At 39.1% G+C, this 25,435-nt stretch overlaps 2 protein-coding genes across 14 annotated transcripts in view; one reads left to right on the top strand and one right to left on the bottom strand.

Annotated features, from left to right (window-relative positions):
- DOCK5 (dedicator of cytokinesis 5) overlaps nt 1-25,435 on the top strand; it is a 331,080-nt gene that overhangs the window by 220,977 nt on the left and 84,668 nt on the right. The gene's annotated exons all lie outside the window — the stretch shown is intronic.
- The window catches only part of EBF2 (EBF transcription factor 2), a 144,016-nt gene that overhangs the window by 12,792 nt on the left and 105,789 nt on the right, over nt 1-25,435 (bottom strand). For 8 of the 13 annotated variants that reach the window (XM_049831238.1, XM_049831240.1, XM_049831239.1 and 5 more), the window contains 5 exons: nt 23,583-23,664; nt 12,797-12,914; nt 10,877-11,007; nt 10,176-10,302; nt 1,107-1,195 (listed from right to left, as the gene is read on the bottom strand). In XM_049831238.1, the coding sequence (XP_049687195.1) occupies nt 1,107-1,195; nt 10,176-10,302; nt 10,877-11,007; nt 12,797-12,914; nt 23,583-23,664 (547 nt within the window). Of the gene's footprint in view, nt 1-1,106; nt 1,196-10,175; nt 10,303-10,876; nt 11,035-12,251; nt 12,262-12,592; nt 12,607-12,793; nt 12,915-23,582; nt 23,665-25,435 lie in introns of all 13 variants that reach the window. The other 5 variants (XM_049831241.1, XM_049831236.1, XM_049831230.1 and 2 more) reach the window with 2 other exon arrangements.

Consider the following 25,435-nt stretch of genomic DNA (forward strand, 5'->3'; position numbering starts at 1 on the left):
TAACAGAAAAGGATTTCAATGCAAATAAAACCATGGGCTACTATTTTCTGCAGTGACTAGTGTGTGTTTATCCTGAAGACTGGGTCCCTTAAGGAGCTGTTATTTGCCACTTACCTGAAAAATCAAACCCCTTACAGTATCTCAAACTAGACATCCAAAATCATCAGTCACTTTGGCAAGCGTTGACGTGTGTGCGATAGAAACGTCAACCGGCCGGGACTGGGTGGTGTGCCCAGGGCTCCATCTTTTTCTTGGAGCTCTCCAGAGTCCTGAAGCTGCTTTAAGCTCCAAACATGGACACAATTTTCAGACATACCCAATTTAACTAGGAACTTCATTCCCTACTGAATTCCAATATACTACTCTTTTGCATAGGCACATACAGATCTGATTGATTAGTCTCCACACCCATTTATTTTTTCCTTAATAATAATGGTAACCAAACAAATAAAACACTTTAGCTAGTAGGTATCTTATGTTACTTCTGGTTGTAGGAAAAATATGACACAGTATACTGTCTGTCTGAACACAACAGTCTTTCATCATGCAGAGATGATAATATGTACTTTTGGTACTGCACTAAAATCTAGGAATATAGTTAGTCATTAATGCCACTCGCATTGTGCTAGGTGCCGCATCACCACAGTGTGCAGTATTACAGATAGATACGTAAAATCCTGAGTTGTTATAACACGTGCATACTGCAGTTGTGGCTACAGAAAAAGTTGAGCTTCAAGTGTTTTTAGGAAAAGACTCCCTTAATGTTAGACTTCTGCAACAAATCTTTTATGTCTACCATGTGTCGTTTAGGTTCAGAGACTTGCCAGTATGGATAAATACAAAGGACCATGAATATGAACTGGAAAGATAGCTGCAGTGGACTCTCATTTTAGCAGCAAAAGAAGTTCACAGACAGTGTTTGAGCTCCAGCAGATAAAAATTACTGGTAGCTGTGTTCTACATGATCACATTCTTGTTTGGACCTACAACTAATTGGTGAACTTCCATTCAGATGTAATTGTCATTTTAAGATACAATTTTGTCTCTTTCACAAGTTATAAGTCAAAGAACGTATTTAGTGGGCTCGGTGAAAAGAAGTATTTTACCTTAGCTAGTCTTTCGGGGTCACCAGGATGTCTTGGGATGACCTTTTGCAGTCTTTGGAAACCATAATCTATGGTAGGCTCATTTAAAGCTGAAAGGAAAACAGAAAAAACCCACCATATTATATGAGAGTATATATCTATCTTTGTATGACTCCAAGTTTCATTACCTAAGTAAGATGGATTTCACAGCTTCTCCACAGAAAGCCTCTCATTGCCTGGGCTCCTAGAAGGGTGTACATTGCCTACTGCTCAGGTGAGCCCCGATCACTCCGTGAGACAGGCCGAATACTAAGCTAAGCTTTAGAAGATCTTCTGTGTGAGGATCTTTAATCTCCTCTCAAAGATAATACTTACTTACTCTACCGCTAGGAAAGCGGGGACACTCAAGCTGCTAATGTGGACCGTGTTATGCAGACCAGGTCCCCTGACTCCACCCATTTAACTGTACAGCTGTTTTCGCCATTATCTATATAATGAACTGCATGGTGCTCCTGGACAATCCCTCAGTGTGGCTGTAATTTGTTAAAGAATTAGTGATATCTTTCTGCTTACAGCTAAGCGCTGAAAGAATTCTGTGCATTCATGCGTATATACACGCATGCCCACACCCCCTATGCCTGCTCATTCTGGTGGGCACAGCTGAACTGAATTTACATGCTCATTTTCTGCCAGTATTCCAGAAAATGCATTCAAAGGCAGATATGTTGAACCAAATGACAAAGTTTATGTGAATGCTGCATGCTATTTGCAAAACTTCTTACCGAAAGTACTCCAAAGGGTCACTCACACTAGTGAGTTTGGCTTACTGGATACAGGAACAATAAAATCATGACTTCTGCACTTAAAACTGCTCCAGTTTCCGATACAGACTTCTCACCATCTATCAAAGGCTGAATGAGTAATTTGAAAGATACAGCCGGGAAGCATTGTCACAAAATACTCCTTTAAGGCTGGGAGTATTTACTGTGGACAAAACTGACCATGGCAGTAATACAGCAAGTTATGGTACAAATGCAAATTAGAACAGGTCTTCTACTATGTTTGTTACACAGTCAGAAACCAAGAGTACTGTATTTGCTCATCCAATAAACACGTTACACACACGCCCCCAACATTTTGCCATCGCAAACTAGGGCACAGCTATTCATTAGACGCATTAACTTCTTCAATGGGCTATGGCTATTATGCATCCATAGCCACTTCACTGTAATGATGTTAATCTCTAGTGGATAAACCAAGATATTTTGACCCAGATCCTCAGTTAGTAATAGCTGGTAGAGCCCTACTGGCATCGCTGATGATTTCATAAAACTTCAGAGACTTCAATCCTCTCTACCATGAAATCATGGCAATAATAATCTAATTTCTGATTATACAAAATTAAACTCCAAATTAATACAGAAATCAAAAGTCAGTTCTGTAGCATTCTGCATACTCATTGGCTTTGCCTCTACTATATTAGGATCACTAGTCTTTACTCATACAGTTGCAGGTATGTTTTTTAGAATTTCCTCATACTTCAGAATGTGCCTTATAATTCAAATGACACATTCATGCTGAGAATCTTGCTAAGAATTCTATGACACATTTAATAAGTAACTTATATAAGTCCTTTAGCACTATCCTCAGTTCAGTGCTAGTTCTACCATTTGTGGTTCTTTCGGAAAAAAAATAAAAAATTAAAAATAACTCATGAAATCAGCACAGCTGAAAACACCTGATTGCAAGAGACGCTGATGGCACTTATTGAATCCTCCAAAATATACTCAGCACCTTACAGGATAACCATCTCGGACACCAGAAGAATGAAACTGTCAAGTGAGACAGACTATTACACTGATCCGGATTCTCTGTTTATCTGTGTCTGTCTCTGGTATAACAACATGAAGGTAAAAGGTCATATTCCCCACTGAGATACATTTTATATTTACTTTTTATTAAATAATTATGGCATGGCATGAAGTTTAAATATTACAAGAGATAATCAAGTGGGAATTGAGCAGAGAAAACCCAGACCTGAGAATTTAGTCTTGGCTATACTTAGAATGTCTTTGCTCTCCACTGGGAGCCATTCTGGTTTGCTTAAGGAGTTTAATAATACACATTTCAACTGCCACAGAATCTACATCCCATTTGGGAAGAGGGTTTTTCTTGGGGGGTGGGGTTTTTTTGCCAATAATCCTGAGAATTATAGGCCAATTCTCTCAAGAGCCTATACATCATTTCTCTTCTTGATTACAAGTCTAATCAGTTAAGTTATATATCTTAAGCTAAGCAAAAGCAATGTAAAATATATAGGAATTCAAACGTATATGTATACATAGTTCACTAAAAATAGCTAATGGGAATATACAAAATGCTAATTCGGGAAGAAGAAATTGGCTATTCTTCAACAAACATTTTTCCAATGGTTCAAGATGGACATTTTCATTCTGATAGATAAATAGCAGCAAATCATTTCTCAACAATGTTGAATTGTTCTAAGAACTTGGCCATCTTGAATCAATGTATATATTATGTCTTGCAGCACAAGAGGTTTTCTGTACAGATTGCAACAAAGTTGCATACTACTAGTTTTACTCATTAATGAAACAAAAATATCTCATCATGAAATACTGCTAAAAACCAGCACCCGACGTCTGTAGAAGTAAATGGTACCTTTTCAACTGAAGGGCAAGATGTAGAATCCACCAGCAAGTTTAAACAGCTTCACCACAATGCTACTTCCACTGAGAAAAGAGCAACTGGATCAGTAGTGATTTATCTATGTGTTACACAGAAATGTGCCAAAATTATATCCAAATGCTTTCGGGTTCATGGATTCAGAGACTGTAAAGGGGTCTGACACAGAAGCAGACTGCTTGTTATTTCCTACAAATCAGATATCTGAAATGAAACCCACAAGAAAACTGATTCAGGTACAGCAAAATCCCTTCAGCAACTCTCAAATCCAGGCACATGGTGTCTCTTGAATTTCCCAGAGCATAGTTTAAAAAATTGTGCATGACACGATATAATGTATGCAAAAAAGGGCAACCATCTAGTGAATAAACTACATTGTGGGTTAGTCTATAAACCTCACTCTAGCATAACTGTTGTAACAACAGAATTGTTACAGTCAGCAGTAGAGAGAGGTCTAAATGCCCCCCAGTCTGCCAGACTTTATTTATGACAAGGCTTAAACAGAGGATGGCACAGCGCTTCCTCTTTTATATTGTTCCTTACCCTCCAAAATCCACGCTTCCATTGTATATACAAGTCTCCAGCTATTATGACTCACTGGAATAGGAGAAAAAAAATTCTCACACTTGAGCGACTGATGCTGTGACATCTGTCTGCATTTGCAAAACCTGAAACAACAGCTCAGTCCCATTCATCTCAATGGGGACTAACTCAGATACCCAATGATAACAGTGCTGACATTTAAAGTATTAATTATTTCACCACACATCAAAGCACATAAGACTGTTGAAGGAAGATGATGTTATGAAGATCTGCACAATTTACCATGAGTGACAGCTCATTCTGATATTGCCAGCGTATGCCTTGGGAGATGCGCACTCTCCCTCTCCACCAGTCAAAAAAGGGCCACGTTCAAGGACCTTGGCGAAGTTCTGCAGCTCATCTTTGCTTTACTCCATGAAGCAAACCAAAGGGTAACAACTCCTCTGTTTGCAAAGTATGAATGAGAAGAAACAAAGCATGCATACCTCTAGAAATACCCTCAACCCAGAAAACCGAGCCAGAGGGAGTGTAGTATTTGCAGTGTGATGCCTCAACTTCTTAAAGATGTTAACGTAGAGAAAAAGGCACCAGTGGCCTTAAAGGCTTGAATTCCAACTTTGCACTAGTGACTACTTTCACCCAAGGCAACAGTAAAGAGATGGTTGGTGTTCACCCTACAGAATAAAAACATTTCCATGTTGCCAGCGACAGCAGCTCGCTTGCTATAATCATGCTAGTCCTGGGCTTGGGAGGTACATACGTCCCGGTCAGCCTGCCTGGGGGGTACCTTGTGGTCGAGAGTTGGAAGGACGCTGCTAGAAGCGTACTGCAGCGATCCGGTGTTACATTCGCTGTCTTGGTAACAGCTGTTCCAAACACCCTACTCCCAACACAGCGTTGCCTCCTAGTGCACGCGTCTTTCATAGGTTAAAGCGGCGGAAGGAGCAAATGCTTTCTGTCACACCAGTTCTGGCCAAGGGAACTCGCTCTGCCAATTCGTAGACCTCACTGCAGCCTTGTAAACCAGTACCCTCCTATCCTTGGTACTTGGCACAGAGACGGATACAGCGCAACCCGGGAATCTAACATATCCTACAGATTATTTTATATTGCATTGCTCTGACAAGTTAACCCCTGGAGGATTTCTGCTCAGCAAGGAAAATTTTGTTCAAAACCTCCCTGATATACACATTTCCAGGTTAGCATCTCTATGACAAAGTAAAGGCAGAGCTGTGATCAAACTTAAGATATGAAAGCCTACGAGACATATCCTCAGCTGGCGTAAACTGATGTACGAGTTATTAAAGTCGAGGGAACTATAATGGAACTACTTAGAGCAGCAGAGAATTTGAATTTGTGTAGTATTAGAAGGAGAGTATGGGGCTACTGCTAGATTAGCAGCAGAGAGCAAATGTCTTGTTACTCTAGGAAGAGCTGATGAAAGAAAAGTACTTCAGAACATGGAGATGTATGTGTAACCTGTATTCTCACCAGATTAAGGTACACACGGGGACTAAATATTTAGTTGTGGTGATTTAAAAATAGACTTTTTATCTCTCACTTTAAGTATATACTTAACTACTAAAGTATGTAAGTTGGTTCAGCAACTGCCATTAACATATAACAAGCCATTTCTCTAGATTTTTGCTGTACTCTGTGGTACACCATTAGATGTCCATAGAATCCTCTTGGCTTCACTCCTATAAAAAAAGTTTTCCATCTGGGAACCTTATGGAAAAGTCCACACATCACATTTCAGCGATGAGAGGAATTTGATGGCTGAGTTGCAGCACCCTGAATGATAGCACTTAAGAGTGGAAACGCTGACAGAACCATAACTACAGCAATGCTAGCACAGCACACTTTGCAAGGAGCCTATTATAAATACACATTACAGGACGCATATGAGCTCCCCTAACAGCTCCACTGTGGCATTTAGATTTACCCTTGAAATTTATATCTAATTTTTATATTCATCTTTTCAACAGTTTATCATTTTCTTCTTCAAACAACCTGTCTTATTGTGACTCTTTAAAAAAAAAAAAAAAAAAAAAGAAAAAAAGCTCAAGTATAATCAGGTCAAACATTAATATTTGATTGTATATTAAATATTGAGGGCATAGGCAGATACACACAATACTAAGATCATTGTTTTTCTGTTTCCATGTTTTAGAAGAGTGTTGGTGTTCTGGTGATTAAAGCCATGACTAGAACCTGAGACATCTATTCCCCCGTCCATCTTAAGCTTTCCTGTAAAACCACAAGCAAGTGACTGATCTTTCTTCATCCCTCTGTGGCAATGTCTCACCTAGAAAATGGAAGCACGTGTCTCTCTGTAACCGGTTGCCCATGTCTGATGCAGTGAGGCCCTGATGAACCCTCTGAGGTCTGGTTTTATATGAATAATTATTCTTGTCATACCTGTGAAGTACCTATAGCCAGCTACCCAGTATTTTACATATGACTTGACCCTTTGTGCTTTTCATCTGAGGTTATATCTCAGCACTTAATAGCGATGAAGGACTTAATACAACGACCCAGGTAGTACCAGGGCTGCTAGTTGCTGCTGCTGTTACTAGTTCTGACAGAACTACAGCTTCCCGTGCTTTTAGTTTGCAGGATTTTACACTTTTCAGTCTCCTGGGCTTGATGTTAATGTCTCTGCATTTCTTAGGTTTTTGCCAAGTGCAAGCTGAATGTAAAGGGAAGGTATTTAGAGGAGAAATTCTCATTTATAGATGCAACTACAATTCAAGAGCGACATGGTCTTATTTGCATCTCCAAGCCTACTGCATTCTCTGATATGTTATCTGCAAACTTTGTGACAGCTAAGAGAAATATATTGCAATATAAAGTACTAAAAGTATCAAGAAAATAATAAACTTCAATTATCATGGAAAAAACCCCCAGATTTTCATTATGATGCACAGGACTACCTTACCAATAATTATAAAATCTATTGAACTTTCCTTTTCAGTATATGATATTTGTCTGCTACACTCTACCCAACAAATAGCTGCACTTCCATGCTGCTGCTGAGTATATTTTACAGAGTGCTACGGATAAACACATGCATTCTGCGGGCAGTGGCGTTTAAACAACCTGGTTTCCTGAGGCTGTCTTCTGGTAGCTTCTCTGCTGTGTAACAACATAACTGAGCTCTTCACCCTTTCTGTCACTGGAGGATTAATTCAGATCTCTCTTACCAATTTCCATTTTCACAGAAATGTGCTGGAACTGTGCATCTTTGATGCTCCTACCTTTCTGATAAAATCTGATAGAAATCGGTCAAGAGGTTCAAAAGTTGTGGTGGAAGTTCTGAAGAAGACTTACAGGCAGAAGGACCTTGACTGCCTGAATATATCTTGCCTAGGTTAAAAATCAATGCATTTGTTCACAGCAGGATCCCAGCAGTTTTCTGACAGCACAGCCACGGAAAGAAAAAAAAAATGCCACCATGTTATTTTCATAGCTTAGAAGTTGTTTTTACTGCTATTAGCAGCAACAACCTGGGGGAATTGATTACACCGGTGAGCCTCTACCTAATAGCTGTGTTTATCATTTTGCCTGCCATGGTGGGAGAACTGCAGGTTCTTGAACAGACAGATTGAAAAGTTGTCTGTTCTACCCTCGCTCTAACAGCTCGGCATCTTCTGTGAAATGCTGTTTTGTAACATATGGCAGTAAGCACCCACTCACTCCTCAGAGAATGCTAACAGATATCCCTATGCCAATAACAGCAGTAAAACAGGGATAGTATATTTAACTTTCTTCTCTTCTGCTGGCTCCTACATGCATCTTCGTGTCCATTTTTTTTTGTGGAAGCACTCTAATTAACATGGCAAAGAACTGCACTGCAGTCTGACTCAAGTCCCCCCTAGATGGTACAAGCAAGTCTTGCACTTAAAACAGCTTTATAATAATAACACGACTTTTCTTCATAGAGGAATGCACATTTCTATTACACATCTCCGTATCACTTTGTTCCTAAAACTCTTTCAACACAGGTGCCAATGGCACACAGATGGTGGCCCTCAGTAATGCTTGTGTTGAAGACACTGTGAGAGCAAGGCCTCAAGAAGCAGAAAATGGCATAGAAGAACTTTATCTGTAAAGTTCTAAATCTGTACTAATAACTAAAGAATTAACAGTCTCTCCTTCTCTGAAGATAAACGCGTCAGGCCTAGCGCAGCCTCTACAAGCCCTGTAGCGCACATGAATCAAGGACACTGCTTCCTTCGCTTACGGAGTGCCGGACTCCGGTAAGTTAACCTGTCCCATCGCTTTAGAAACATGATTGGATTTGCATGCAGATTTGAATCTTTAACCTGTTTGATGGCTTTGCCAGTTCCCTCTCAGGAAAAGGAGATAGGTTTAACCTGCTCAGACATCAGATTCATCTCTTCCCAGAGACCAGTGAATCAATGCGCTGCCTTAGAAGAAAACATATTTCAAAAGCTTTTGGCCAGATCGTGATCTCACAAGCCCAGGAATAATTCCAGAACGACTTTGCACTGCGCTGGAGTTCTTTTGGTGCAAAATCAGAAGAAAGTCCTAATCTCTTTGAGCTTAATTCCAAGTCAGTTTCAGTCAATGGATGATATTTCAGTACCTTCAATTAACTGGGAGTCAGGCCTCTAGCATAACAAAAATAATCCTTTGTCAGTTAGGCTTATATTTCATTAGGGTACCTAGTATTATATACCTGTAATTGAAGACTTAATTCTTGCTGCAGGTTTCTAGGTGTGGCAGTTGGATGAATAAATACCTTTCCACATACATAACTAAACACTAATATAGCATGTGTACTAATAAGGGTTATATAAAACGGCATAGGGCAGTAACAGGATCTTCACAAATCTGGTTCTTTCTAAAGTCCTGAAGTGTCAGATTTTCCACTTTTGGAAAAATTCTAACTAATTCACTCAACAGGTGGTTAAGTTTTTACCTTAAAATTTTTAATAAAAATTTCTTAGACCTTCATTATTATTTTTGAGTTAAATTATGATTTAAAATTTGAGAACTATAATACACAAGGATTATTTAATGAGGATTGTTGGTAGTAAGAGGCTTTAAAAAATTAAATAAATCCTCCCATTTTGAGAAATCCGAATACGATTTGGTGGGAGCAAGTCATTCAACCTAAATATAAGTCCACCCTTTAGAACTTGGCGCACCATTATTCTCCAGCCACGCTTAATAGGCTTCAGAAACTTTAGCGTATATGTCGTATGCCATCATCATTACTACTGGTACTGAACAGTTCAATGAGATGGTCATCTGGTCCCATCTGACTTTTTTCTTTTGGATCTATAGGTAATGTTTTCCTTCTAGCAGAGGTGAATATAGGACACTAAAGAAGTTGATAATCCATTTAAGAATAAAAAAACCCCAACAGATTTATTTTCCACTCAGCTCATTGGCTTCTCTCGATACAAGATGCTCTCCTTGTCCTCTGGGATTATCTTGAAAATGAAAGGTTAACCCCGGCGAGAAGGAAATGTAAAATGAATACTATTATAAATAAAACATCTTCCAGTATGTAGAACAATGCTATCATGTTCCTGTACACTCAATATATCTATAGGCAGACCCATATCATAACAGCATGAGCTCTAATCTGGCAAAAATATTAACACATGTAGTAACAGTGCCTTAACACCTCTGCCTAACAATGAAGCTATCTCCTTACATGTCCAAATGTCACAACTAGCAGAGTGGCCTTCAAACAGCAAGAGGCTAAATAAATAAAGCAAGCAAGCAAGCAGAGAGTTGTCAATACTGATTACCAAAACAAAGAAGCTGTGAGCTCAAGCTCCTCTACCGTAAATCGCAATCACCTACCTGTGTAAATAAACCTGCCTGGTGCGCCTTTGCAAAACTGTTTGGATTTGTATGATAATGTCACTTCAACCACCCCGGGAATGTGACGTGGAGGTGTCTGAACTCGAATGGCATGAGGCGTGATAAGCTAGGAAATAACAAAAGGAGAGGCAGAATTATGACATGTCCGTGTTATTCCCCCTGCTTTCGCTTTTCACCCTCTAAATATGCTTTATGAGTAAATGCATGGCTTATTCCTATATAGGAGACACTATAGATCAGGCAAGTGATACATCTGGTCTAGTTTCTTGCCTCTGGGAGGGGGAGACACATTTTAGGATAAATTGTCAGCAGGAAAATAGTGCTGGTTTTGCCCATTGCTTAATCGCTGGCTTATTTCTGGACCCAGAGGGAATTCTTTCTCCTTCCCAAACTCTAACCCTTTCTTTATTTCTTTACCTTTACCTGTCTCCAGACACCTAGAGTTGTTCAATTCCATTCTGGGTATTACTGAGCAGTTGGTCTCAATAGTATCACATAGCAAGGAGTTCCACAGAGAAAACACGTTCCATTAATTTCCTTCACACAGGCTTATATGGCCCACCTTACACAGCACCATTTTTGTACCATTATTGGAATAGGAATTAACACTGTTCCCCTTCCACTTTCCTCAAAAAAGGAGTGTTTCTTCAAGTTTAGCAACGGTAGGCACCTCTACCTACCTCACTCCATACAAGCATGGTTCCGAATACAACTTGCAGCCCATCGAAGAAGTTATCTCCAATAATGATCACCATCGCTCCCCCTGTAGTCCAACCTTCACTTGGGCTGATAGCTTTGATGCACGGTGTGGCTAAACCAAACAAAAAGGACATCACAGCATCAGGTTACGGGTGGGTTTTCCCCCCCACACACACAGCTTTGAGAGACTGTTCGCAATACTGGGTGTAAACCCTTGCAGGAGATGGGTGCAAGCAACTTCTGTGCACGTTAAGCGGTCCTAAGTCATATTGAGGCAAACTGTAGCTTAGAGCGTCTTCACCTGTCTGCTCCTGGGAGTTTCCGCACTGCTGCAGCTTCACGGCTGGCACGAATTCCCTAGTGCGGACAAAGGCCTAGGACAAGTCCCCTCCAGCCATTCACCCATGAAGGCTGCTTTACCATTCCACGAAGCCCAGTAAATAAATAAATAAATAAATAAATGCATGTTTTCTGCCTTGCTAGTGTTAATTACTTGCCTATTCATTACTGGCACTTAACATTGTGTCATTAAAGCCTAATAGGCCAACTGTAGTGGGTGTAAAAATGAAACGCTTAAATGATTGTGCAGAGGCTGTTTAAAAAAAACCCCCACTCATTAGCATATGATCACACAAAAGCTAAACCCTGTGAAAAGAGGTAGATTAAGATTTATTAAGTTTATCGATGGGTAAAAAAGATATGGGAATATCAAATGTTTCCTCCAATTCCTACCAGGAGACAATTTCTAATAGTTTTCTTGATTTTATATAGCAGATTTTTTTTTTTTTCTTCTCTCTTCCATATGTTCAAGGCCTCTGGACTATACAGCCCATCAGGAACCCAATATGGTTTCCAGGCCATAACCAAAGTCAATCCATCACTCCATTCCCAATGTTGACAGGGTCAGAGGTGGAGGGGAACTTTGGCAGTGCTCCAAAAACATGAGACTCCTTTGAACAGCCAGTCAATCACATCCAATCAGTCAAGGAAAAACTGGATGGCTTCCTAGGCTAGGAATCCTGGGATTTTCCTTCTACCATTTCACTGCCCGCTGGGGGAGAATTAACACCGCTCTGAATTCTTTACTGATTCAATCATTTTCTTCCAGTTCATTAATTCTTCTTTTAGGTTGATATAGGGCACAGTTAAGAAGTGGGGCAGCAAAACATTATAATGAAATAATATCCTTGCTTGTCTTTTCTACTAACATCACTAGCTCTTCTCACTTTCACTAGCTGCAGGGGAGGGAAAAGTAGCCACAGATAGCATTTTCTGCTAATTTTGAGTACTGTCTGCTTGAGAGAGGTGGAATGTGTTGGTAATGAATGTACGGGAAGAGGGAGAGGAGGGGCCAACCATTTTGAAGCTTAACAGATACAAATATTTGTAATTGCTTTAATATAGTCCAAAACCCATCCTGTAGCCAGCCATGAGTCTTGCTTAGCCAAACAAACTAAAATCAATTAGTGTCAGTTTTCTCCTGCACATTGTTATGCTTTGCACATAGTTTGTTTAAGGGAACTAGTGACACTTTTTCATACACATCTTGTGTTGTAACAGTTCTGTTTAACTAAGATGTCATGTTGCCTAATTTGCCTGAAATCAAATCTATCCCAGCTGAATGAGAAGTCTGAAATTTAGATAATTCTTAGTGTTTCTGTGTTTTTCATCTTTCCAGTACAGACTAATTAATAAACTGGGGAGGGGGAGCCTCTTAGATGTAAAGAGGATCATATTTTGCATGCAGTAGACACTGTTTTCCTGCCTCTTCCTTCTCTAAACCCCCAAGGTTCTGTAGCGCCCCTTAGCTCTCCTTCCCTCCTGAAAACAAATAGAAATTGAGGAATGGGCAATATGCTTTTGCATTCATTTGCGTACTGTTCTTCATACAAATATCCTACCTTCTGAGGGGTCAAGTCTCCTTGCTCTCCGTCCGTGCTTGGAGTTGTTGTGAACAAACATGTTGTCGGACACTGCCAGTACGTGTCCATCAACATTCACTGTTGTTGATAGCACAACCTAGATATTTAGAAAGGGAAGAAAAAGGAAGGAGGCAGGTAAACAATTTACTGTGAAATTCAACTTGTTAAGGATTAATTATTCAGTTTAGTTAAAACCTGTTCTGTTTGTAAAATGGCATCATGTCCTGCAGTGTTTACTCCCTAACAAGAAGGGGAGAAAACATTTTCAGCCTTCATTCTATGCATTAATTCCATTTAACATAGCATCCTAAGGACGATATAAAGCTCTTACTGTATAATGAACCAGCTACTGCAGGTGGCCCTAAATTTAGTTTCCTATGATGCACTGTAGCATAGCTGATGGCAAAGAGGTCTATATATACCAACACTGAGGGCAGGCTGCAGAGCACCACAGCAATTTGCCCTCTGATACATAGATGCAGATTCAGAGCCATCTGCTGTACTGCGCACACATGCAAATGTATCCGCATCTGCTTCGAAAAGACAGGTCTCCATTGACTGAGCAAAATGGAAACTCCTACTACGTGAAAACAGTACCTAATATGTCTGGGTTTTGACATATGCACGCTTAGTGCCTCTTGAAAATCATCTGAGCCTGAGGACCCCAAATCAAGCAGCAGTTTTTAAACCTTAGCCTCCATGACTTATGTTGTTGGGCTCCAATAGCATACGAATTCTTAGAGGAAGTAACTGTATATGTTAATTAATCCCTCTTAGTTTTCCCTTTACAATACAATACCCAAAGCTGTAAGTCCTAAAAATCCTGAAATATCATGTGCGTTTAAACCACAAACTTTTAGGAAAAAAGTTAACAAACTGCATTTTAACTACTGGAAGAAGATGCATCTCCTTGAAACTTTCAGGTTTCGGCCATTAGTTGGTGTAAATCAGCTTAACTCCATTCAGCTGCCACACAGCTACAGTAATTCACAGCTCTTGAGAATCTGACCCTGGATGTGTTCATGAATTTTCACAGATACAGCTGTCATAGTCTACGTAAGAGAATGTCAAGCTCTAATTGTTGATAAAACTATATTCAGCATATAGCAGGAGAAACCTTGCCCTCCTACAGGATTATGCTAGCTTAAAGAATACTTTCTTTCTCGAGACAAGTTTAATTCATTCCAAAAGGCTCCTGTCATACTGTACGCTTATACTTCTCAAGCATTCTTGTCACAAAATGTGTTGCTTTTGTGTGCCAACTGATTTCATCATTGCACATTTGGGTGGAGTGAGACTCCTATCCAAAGTGAACATTTCCCGCATGACATAGCTGAACCCACTCAGATGCACTTCATTATTTTCCGTTAAACAATGGAAATAAATTTTAATCTCTCACTGGCCAGCACAGAGCACACTATGGCAACAGGGGAATAGACCTGAATTATTCCAGTGTCTGAAATATTTACGACAAGTGTTCAAATTGTAACCAAATGTAAATAAAAAGTATATCATATATATACAGTTACACTATATAATATATACATATCTGAACTCACATACACAAGGTATGTATGTGATAAACACACCCCCACATGCTCTCAGTATGAGACCTTTATAATATATGCAGACTTTAAGTATACACATATTCCCTGTTTGAATAACCGTTTGGGTGTAAATGTTGTGCACAATACAAGAGCCACATTTCAGTAAGAGTTGTAGAGATCCCTGTCGCACGAGTAATAGCAAGAAACAGTGCTCTATTTAGAAGATAAGTGCTGAGCATCCTCTATTCCCTGAGCCAGCAGGAATGGAAGATGCACTTTTAGACCTCTCTCCATGAGCGGTTCCATTTTTATTCACCTCTCCCATTCATCACAGGAGGGTCAAAGCCACTTGGCATTTCACGGGCTGGGACCTAGGGTAAAGAAATACAGCATTCACATGGACAGGACAAAATGCAAAGTTCAGATCTGGACCAGAACATTCTCAAAGTTTTGGACCTTATTTGCAGTAATCTCTAAGGAACTGTTGAAACTCAGCAGAGACCTTTGTCGTCTTTGCCACAACACTGCTAGCCAACTCATCATCAATGATGTGAAGTAAGAACATGTGAGATCACGGACATAAAAATTACTGAACTTCTTCACTCCAGTCATTCCCTCTTGCCTGATGAAGATGACAATCCGATTGTTTTATACTGAAGATTAAAACCCAACGTTTTACGGATAAAAGGAAGAGGAATGCGCATTCCACTATGGTCTCTAACTCCCAGGCCCTTCCCTTTCACAAGCCAACTGCTTTCCCCCAGTGAGTATTTCCTGGGTCATGAAGGGTGACCCTTTCCATCTGGAATCAATCAGTCAACTCCTGACAACTTCCTGAAACACCTCACTCCATTTCCTGTTCTCTCCCCCTTCTCTCTTTCCCCCTGGTTTGCTTCACTCTTCAAAACTGCAGGCCACAGCAGCTTAATGTTAGAGGGTCAGACACAGTTAGACTCCAAAACACTACACAAGAACACCTTTGACCTTCAAAAATCTTTACATCTTAGCTAAACAAATCAAGGTCAACGTTTCTTACCATTACCTTGTTAACCATTTCTATGCATTTTTGCCAATACCCTTCTGAACACATATTTATCAATAACACTTGTTCTCCTAACATCGTAAAACATTCCAGGCCTTTTTTTTTTTTTTTTTTTTTTTTTTTAAAACCTGTATTTAGTGCCGATGAAAGGTGATGTGCAAACTTCCCCGGAGATTTCAATTCTCAGATTTGTCCACAGCACTTGCAAATTACTGGCAGATGGTTTTGGTGCAATTTTTCTTTTCCTGATCTGATGGCACTTCTTCTTGTGTATGAGAATTTGGCTTCTATGCCTATTCAGTTGATGGTCTTCTACCTCAAATCAGTAGTTAATGCAAGATGTAATCCTAAGGGAATGATCCGAGAACATCAAAGTATGGCAGGTAGGCCATGGGTTCCGGTAATTGTAGCCGAGGGCCAAATTTGACACAGAGAGCATAAAGACTAAAGATTGTGTGCTGCCCCACAGCTGGATCAACCCATCACCTCTGTTGGAGTTTCAGAGGACAACCAAGCAAGCAAGAAATAGAGAGGGCAATGTGTTCTTCCTTCATCCATCCAAATGTAGGTTCCATCTCCAGGAACACTGAAGGAGTTACACACTTCTAAGCGACATTTTTGGCAGTTCTTAAGATTCTCTCTGCAAATCTGTGAGGGTCTTGTTATTAGCTAGGAAGCCACAGACATAAAACAATGATTCCCAAGCAGTACTGAAGAAATGCATGTGCTGTATCTCCACATTATTTTTGTTTCCCAGGTGGATTTCTCCAACGTAATCCCTGCTCAAAAACCACAATGAGGGTTCACCTACCATGACATTCAGACAAACCGTCTTTAGCACATTAAACTCAGGTTTTCCGAGCTGCACTGCCCCTCTCTCGCTCCCCTGCAAAGTTCTAAGTGTTGTATTTCTTTACAAACCTTTACCTGGCTACTACAAATTTTCCTCTCCCATTTATACATTATACCAGTATCTCTATATTCTAAAGTATGCTCCTCTTCAAATCACATATATGCAAGTAAATACACATCATCGTATATATAAAAGCTGTATCACTCATAGACACCTATTTAGACATATGGTACAAACATTCCAGGCATACAGGCATTTACTTACATGTAACATATCTCATCACTGTGTAAATGATCTCTCTCAAAAAATTCCTGTTACCATTCCAAGTGTGGAAAAAATTCTTTATGACATTGTACATCTGGAAACAATATTACATTCCTGATGCACTTTCCCTTATAACTCTCTAGTCACAGCACCATATTATTTTAACTTTTCAAAAGAGTAACTACTATGAGGATTTAAAAAATTATCGTCATTATTATTATTTTCCAGCTGGGTGGAAGAAAAGATGTCAGGCCTCATCCTGCTGTCTTCACTTGGACAGGGCTCCCATTGATGTCAATAGGCGTTCTGGTTGAGCGAGTAATACAGGAGTAGATGCTAGAATATAATGTGTTTGCTTCATAGTTGGATTAGGAATAAGATAAACAATGTGAAAAATGCCAGCAGCCTCTCTCTGCTCAAAACCTCCACTGAATTCTTTGGGAAATCCTCCCTGAGACCCTGAGCCTGCTGCAAACTCTAGGCTAACAGAAGAAACTATGCACATGGCCTTCATTTCAGGAATGGGGCCTCCTAAGATTCTAGGGGCACAAGGGTAGGAGATAACTCCTGGGTCACTGACATCTCGTCTCCTGCTATTACAGACAATCAAACCATGAGGCTACTTTTATAAAATTGTCTTCAACCATTTCAAGCTTTTGCCTTTGGTATTCCCCTTGTTTTTAAAGCCTGCTTGTCCTGATGGTTAGGGAACTTATGGTTTACAGCCTAAATTTATTCTTAGTCAGTTTATACTTAACGCTAGCTTTAAAATTATTATTTCCCATTCTGATCTACCTTAGGATACTTTTAGACAGCAGTTATGTCCCTTCTCAGTGCATGTCACCAAAGTATTTAAGCCAAGCTCTTGCCCATTCCCCAGTCACCTTAATGACCCCTTCCTGCACCTGTTCCAATTCCATTTGCATTCTCTTTTGAATATAGTTAAACCAGTATATTGTATTCCAAACAAGAAATCAGTGGGGTACAATGGTACAAATGCATCCTTCTTGCTACTGGCAAAGCTTACCTGAGACATAGTAGAATCTCATCTGCGGTTTGTTTTTAATAGATGATACACAACTCTGGCAACTCACTGTCACAATGGCTATTTGGTCTTCAGACGTGAGCACATTAAGCTCCTTGAGTGTTTTTTCTTTTGCAGTTGCAGTCAGTCCTTCCCTTACCCAGATAGAATCTAAAATAACATCGCCTTTTGTTGGGTCAGTCACTAGTTGATGAAGAAATCTGCCACCCAGTAATAGCTCTAGACTCTGCTGATACTAGTTGCATTTGTTTCACAATCTATACCTGGGAAATTAGTCTCTCATAATGACATTAGTCCGTGTAGTATCCATCTCTCTAACAACAGTTCAGCGATTTCTATCCATATCCAAATCTGACCGTAGGGTCTCTGGCACATTCTTTCACCATCAGTCTGAAAAGGATTTTGATTTAGACCAGTTATGTTTCATTCTTGCTAATCCCTCTTTATTTCTTACAGTCTACATTCCTAACTCACAACATTATCCCACCGCTCTTACCCATTTTTCTTTTTCCTGAATGACACGGTTCCTTCAGCGCTTCGTATTAGAAGCTAGCTGGGTGAATTCTCAAACACAGCCTGCTTTGCTCACGTGCCCGATGATGAACTGATCCAACCACTCTGAGGTCAGGAAGGAAACCTCCCCAGGGATACACCTTGTTATTTTTCCTTTCTTTTTCTCCCTAGAGCACCTAGAGGGGGATACCTGCCAGGAAACATTCCATGTCATGATTTCTGCTGAAAACAGAGGGCAATTGCTGACCTTTCTCTTTTTGTTTCTAAAAAAGCATGTTGGTTCAAAGATGACCATTGTTAGCATTGATGTTCTGCTGCCTTGTACCATTCTCTCGACCATGGCACTGTAGGATCTGTTTAATCAGTGTTTTACTGGATGAAGCAGAATTCACAATCAACAGGAGTCTAATGCGTTAGCACCAGGTCTCAGCTGAAGCATTTCAGCTGAAGTGCCTCATCTTAATTCCACAGAATTATTGTCCCCCATTACACACCGGTCGTTACCATTAAGTATCATTGGGCTTCAATCAAGTTCTCTAGGAGAAGTCCTCATTAAACGGAGGGCATCATATTTTTTTTTTATTCTGTTCCCAGGAGAATCACTCACTGCAAATACAGCAATGACAGTAATGACAATACCTATGTAAACTCAGATTTGCAGATTAGCTGAACTCAAATAGTCAGCACTAGGGTTTGAATAGGTGATTTTAGCATGCTTTTTGTTTTGGTTTTCTACTGACAATCTTTATTCAGAACTATTTTATTTGATAAATAACCAATATTTGCTTCAGTTAAATTCACAAGGACATATTACTTGATCTGTGTATGTATTTGAGCAGCCATCAAGTAACCATGAAAATATCTATTAGTTCTAGAAAGATTCCCTTTCCCTGTTTTAGCCACTGACAGACACTGAAGTAGTGAGTGATTCACAATAAAATTATGTTACTAGTGGGGAAAAAAAAAAACCACTAAAATAATGATCACACATCCTTTAACTTCTGAGGTAGAACCTTTTTTCAACAGTAGAAAATCTTTGTATTTGATTTTAAAAAAAAAGTTAAGAGATTTTCATTGTATCTTTGAAGCTCTACTTAATATCAAAGCAAATTTCAAATAGTTAATGTGATCACAAAGCAGCTGGTGTTGTTCTCCAAACTAAAGAATTATAATAAAAAAAAAAAAAAAAAAAAAAAAAAGGCAAAAAAACCCAAAAACCAACCAAAAACCTCTTCAGGCATCTGGAGCTGTATTAAATTTACAATGCAGAGTTAATGTAACCTTTCCATCCCTTTTTTTCCCCACCCCCTTTTTTTTTAATGAGTGTGATATAAGTGAAATCTAACATTTAATTTAGTTTAATATATTGTAACTATACTATAAAATGCCTAAATCTTATATCTAGAAGTGAGGCTGAGGCCAGGCTCAAAGACTGGATCCCAGCACCCTGGAACTTTGGTTATCAGCCAAACCAAGCCCAAACTGTGTAGCTTCACACCCATCTCTAATCAGAAGCATTAACTTGACACTTTTCCAGACATGAGTAACCACTCTTCCATGCTGGAAGAACTCAGTAAGATGCATTGTACAGCACTATTTCCATGTCTCTTATTTATATTTGTGTCTCAACAACAAAGCCTGAGTTTTGGGCTTTCATTCAATCTCCATTAAAGAGCAAAAATGTTTTTTGATGAGACCCTTTCAGTTCCAGGTTTCAGTAGCAATTTAAATGAGAACTTTGACATAAAGATTCTCCTGGTTTTTTTAAATACCCATAAAAAGAGTATCTTAATGCCTCCTGGAGATCTGACAAGCACTACTCCATTGAATATGAATATATTTGGTTCTGCAGAAAAACATAGGTACAAATTAAAAGATACTCAGCTGAGCATCGCTGCAGAAGTCTGTTTGCATAAGGAAAGTTAAATGCATGGAAATGTTTGAAAGAGGAGGGCCTTAGTGACAACAGCTGTACAAATAATTTACTAGGAAAAAACAATACCGGTTTTAGATGTGGCCCAAGAATAAAACATAATGAATTAAATCATAAAATGAATAAAGTACCCTACTACACTGTGCTTTTTAACCCTCCTTTTACTCTGCTCACATGTTCCTGTCCTGGTAGGACAAACAACTGTCCTGTCAAACCTAATAAACAATTCTGCACATAAATTGATTTGCCCGACGTAAATCATAACAACTAAAATGAAAATGAACATGTTCACAGTGTGCAAGCACACCACTAAGATTTGAAGTAATCTATCTTTTTTTCCCCACTTCTGACTTTAAGCGTAGCTGACAGACTATGCTCAACAAGCAGCAGGCAAAAAAGCGTTTGCCCAAATTTAAAAACAAAACAAAACACAAAACAAAAAAGGAACCCAAAAAATCAACAACAAAAAAAGAAGGATCCAGAAGACAGAGACAGTGGATCATTCAAGAACACTCTTGACTTTCGTTACATTCAAGGAAGTCATGCTTCTACCCTTAGAAACGACGAGGCAGGCAGAAAACAAGCTGTCTTTGCTTATTGTCTTCACAGTTCCTCATGGCTAATTTCCTTTGGAACATAGAGATTTTTGACTCCCAATGTGTAATATTTTACCAATTGAAGTACCTTTTTTATCTTTTTTTTAATACATACAGACCTCTGTAGCCCAGAACAAAGCTCGTCAACGGATGCATCCAGTTTTGAACAAGCCTGAATGAAGATCCTGCTTTCACTCAAAACCTCAAGCATTTTGCAATTTGTCTCAAAGGGTTCATTTTTGTAACACTGAAAAAAAGTCTTGTCAACAGTTTTGGTTTTGACAAAAAGTAAGCTAAACCTAGTGGGTTTGCCCAATCTTGATTAATTTGGGGGTTTGAACTTAAATCTCACAATGAAACTCAAAGGATATGAACTCATATGGACTGAAAATGCAAAAGGAGTTTAAGTAAGCCCTGCAAAACAGAACCAGAGAGTTTCACTTGGCTCTCTTTTTCCAGCTTGGCATGCTGTAAGGCAGAAAACCCAGATGAAGAGTCTGTCCCAGCTCATTTTCTTCTCCAATAAACTGCTGATTTTGGTACAAAGATCAAAAGCAAGGCCATACTTTCTCATGTACAAGAGGCATCCAGGTGGATGGGATGAAGGTGTTCCATCAGGAACCATGTGGGTGCTGCTGTAAGACTCATTTCTGTTTCCCTGTTCGATGTTTCACTGGAAACTTGAAGCTCTTTAGGCTCTACAACATCACGATTTGGGGTGTAGAGATACAGAGGTGAAACAAAGAATAAGGCTGATACTAGAGAGAGATTTCTGCCAAAACCCCCTAGATCCAAAATTCTCCTACAGTTCAGCAGGATCAAAATCTAGGATTTTAGTCTCACTCCTCACCACAGAGAGGGGACAGCCAGCGTGCAACTGAAATCAGATATGAATGTCTTCAGTGTTCAGGTGTGTTTGGATCCAGAATTTATATTTGGCTGTTACGACCAATATTATTTGTAATATGGCAGTGCCTAGAATCCCCAGGTGCTAATCAGGATACCCTTGTGCAAGATTTTTTACAAACTCATAACAAAAAAAAAAGAAACTCTGTATTTATGTTTCATTACATTCCACAATCAGCTATTCTAGCTGTCTGTAAGAGCTAACAAGATCTGTTTACAGGCTATAAACTGGGTTTTCCTTTACTTACAGATTTTTTCACGTTCTTGGCAGATGATATCCAACTGGTGTTTTTTCTTTATGGCAATTGCCACTTAAAGAAAAAAATCAGCACAAATTTCCTAACAATCAGCACCTCTTTTTTTTTCATGTCTTATCATCTCTGAAAACAGAGAATGAAGAAGTCACTGCAGCCTCTTTAAAACACTCGTGAAAAAAATTAAGTTGGTCAGGAATTTTTCTTTAAATTTACTTCCACTCAAAACAAAAAATTAACAACTCTTTTATATTTTTTTGCTTACATTTCTTTAAAATTTTTGGAGCTTTCAAAAGCTTTCGTTTTACAGTATTTCTCTTAACAGTTGATTTTTTTTTTTTATTATTATAAAAATATACCTCCTGTGAATTTTTCATTGCTAGTAAAAGTAACAAAAAAAAAAAAAAAAATCACTTGGCTATGAAAACATGTTTTGGTGGAAAGTTTTAAACAACTCTGTAAACTCCTATGGAGTTTTAACTTCATTCATAAACACGGAAACTGATGCAAGTGCCCAAGTAATGAAACGGGAATTGCCAAACCTAAGGACGTCACCTTCCCACTCCGAGGCTTGTGGGTCTACAAGAAAATCGCACATCCCTCAATAAGCTAAAATCCTCTTTGTATCAGGGATGTGACACAGTGAAGGTACAGTAATAATGACAACAAGCAGTAACAGCATTTACAAGGACAGCCCTGATTTTCATCAGTAGATTGCAAAGGCTCTGGCTGACAAAGCGTGCATGCAGCTTCTCAAATGCTCTCCTGAATCAAGACCACAAAGTTATCCAAGGTGAGCAACCCCATTTGCAGAGGTGGAAATATATACTAAAAGAATGGGAAAATGGCTCATTAAAGGTCACCCAGCAAATTAGCGATACAGTCCAACCATCTGACTCGCAATCTTCTATCCCTTTTGCTAGACCATGCTGCCTCGCTCTCAATTGCATGAGAGTTAGTTCTAGCATCACTTCTCTACAGCGTTCTCTGCCGTGCCATCTTTCACACTGCACAGAGACGTGCCAGTGCATCCAGGATGTAAAAGGCTTGAGCATTCCGTTTCCATTTGTGTGAGGGCTAAGTTAAGGCAGAACACTTATTTATTAAATGTAGTTTCTTAAAAGGTTAGGGTAGGAAAGATGGGAGAACGTGTCTGCCTTTCTCTTCACCAGTGACACACTTCACCTCCTTCTGTGTTTTTATTAGCTAGTATTCACAATACATCAGCGACAGCTATGATGAAACCAGTGGCAGATTTCAGAGCAAAGCAGCTGGGTCATTGTCCCATGGGTCTTGTTGCTTTGCTGCGTGAGATCTTAAAGTGACCATCACTATTTTGGCTTCTTTTTTTTAAAGAAGCTGAAAGGGAGGGCATGAGAGTGTTAAAAGGCAAAAGAGATGGAAAGAGATAGGGAGCGGAGGGAAAATGAGGAGACTGCTTGTGTACCACGTACAGAGCTACTTTGAAAAATTCTGAGGCATCTAAGTATCACAAACATGATCCCTGCTGTGGGCAGCTGTATGTGTGAGTGCTTTGCCCGAGGGTGTCAAATCAAATATCCACTGCTGGTTGGTACAGTACATCACTTCCCCTTGGGGATTCAAAGTAGAAAAAGAGGAAAAAGAAGGGGGGGGGGGGGGGGGGGGGGGGGGGTGGTAAATACAACAAATGGCGAAAAACTTTAAAAATATCTGATAAGGCTTATCATATACTGTCATCATATTTATTATGAGCAATGTAGGAGAGAGGAGAGGAAAAAGGAAAAGAAGAAAAACAGCAGACAGGTTAATGCTGAGCCTTGTAAGACTTACCTGGAACCGTCTCATATCTCTTGGGTTTCCTGCTGTTTTCAAGCAATTCTGATTGCACTTGAGAAAAAATTTTAAGAAGAACCTGGAAAGATAAAGAACCACGTCACTTCTGTTAACCATAACAAAACAAGTGTTATATTCTGTTTTGAAGTATACGTCATAGTGATTTACATGATGGTGTATCAGTAGAGCAGGACTGTAATAATTTATCAATACAGAAACAAAACAAACAAAACCAAACCCTAACAAACAGAAGTTAAAAAATTCAGGTAAAGTACAACCAATGTGACTGTAATCCACTCGGAGCTGGGCTGCTATCTGGTATAAGTCAACATATCTACTCCAATTTATGCCCGTTTCCTCACTGCATGTGTGACCATACGATTTTAGTCTCTTTCTTTATCTCTCCCTTGCATACAAGGTCTTTCTTTCGCTGTCTGAAGGGATTTTCCGTGAAACAATATAGAAGGATAACGTTATTGTAAAAACTACAAAAACCGACAGGGCAACTCTGAAGCAGATAAGCCTCGAAACTACTTAGAATGTATTAAAAAACAGAAACAAATACAGCTCCCAGAAGAAGCTGATGAGATTTCATCATGACGATGTTTTTAGTTATTAAGATTTCAGTAACTAAAGCAGAGAAGCAGAACTGCCAAGAGTCCGGATTATAATCTTACACAGATTTTGAGAGAGGATAACACAAACACAACCTGAAGTAATACATGACAGCTCATGCTGTCCAAGCAGATAAACCTATTAACATTGTACAAAGTTCTCGAGCCAATTATTTTTGCCCTGTCACATATGCCTATCTTTATGTGTTATTATTCTGTAGAGTTTAGCTTGTCATGTACACAAGTTGAATCTTCAGCATGCTTGATTGCCTTACCCAGCACTATGCACTAGAGCATATAGATTTTACAGTTTAGAAATACTAGGCAGGCATTTTTCTGTAACCTTTTCCACAAAATTTTGTGGCAAATCCAGGGAACAGAGGATTCGTCCCTTTGTTATCTCATTAATCTGGTTAAATTTGTGAATTTCAGAGGTAAAGAAACTACATGAAAAATCCTAGTTGTTGGATTAAAAACCAAACAAGCATGTCTTCAAAATTCAGACATAACAGGCAAGAAATTTTTTGGCATCCTCTATCGCAAGTGAAAATATTTTCTGTGATTCTTTTTGTTTCCATTTGTCGGACAAAATGGGTTTAACTGCAACAATTAAAGCTAAAAAAAAAAATATCAAAGACTTTAAAATAGATTTAGAAGGAAAAAGACTTGGATTTAAAAAAAAATAAATAGTTGAAGAATTGATTTAGAATACAAAGAACTATTTATTTATTTATTTCTCTTGCTGAGTGCTTTCCTTAAAAAAAAAAAAAAAAAAAAAAAAAATCCGCTTTTGCAGTAAGTTAAAGTCCCAGGTGAGCCAGGCCTATTTCCCTTTCTGTTACTATGACAACGATTTTTTACCGCAGTCCCTAAGTCCCTTCAGAACTCACACATTCATGCCTTGAATTAGAACTTTAAAGGAGAAAGATGTATATTTCCTAGGGTTTACCAACAACAACAACCAAAATAGTCCTAATGCAAGACAATAAAGCAGAAATCCACTCTCCCTTGTTATTGCTACTTTCTTTGCACCAGTTACATCGCGGTACTTCTCTTCCATCTGCCCCAAACATACAAAGAAATATCGAAGGATCTGATCCATTTGTGTTGCCTGAACAAACAAACCCCCTCAAAAACCTCACGACAATTGAACCCACAACCCCCCCCATATAACGTCATCTAAAATGACTGTCACACAAAATACATCCTTCCAGCGAGCTTTTTAAATTAAAACGG

This window comes from Accipiter gentilis, chromosome 28, assembly GCF_929443795.1.
Source record: "Accipiter gentilis chromosome 28, bAccGen1.1, whole genome shotgun sequence".
Lineage (NCBI taxonomy): Eukaryota > Metazoa > Chordata > Aves > Accipitriformes > Accipitridae > Astur > Astur gentilis.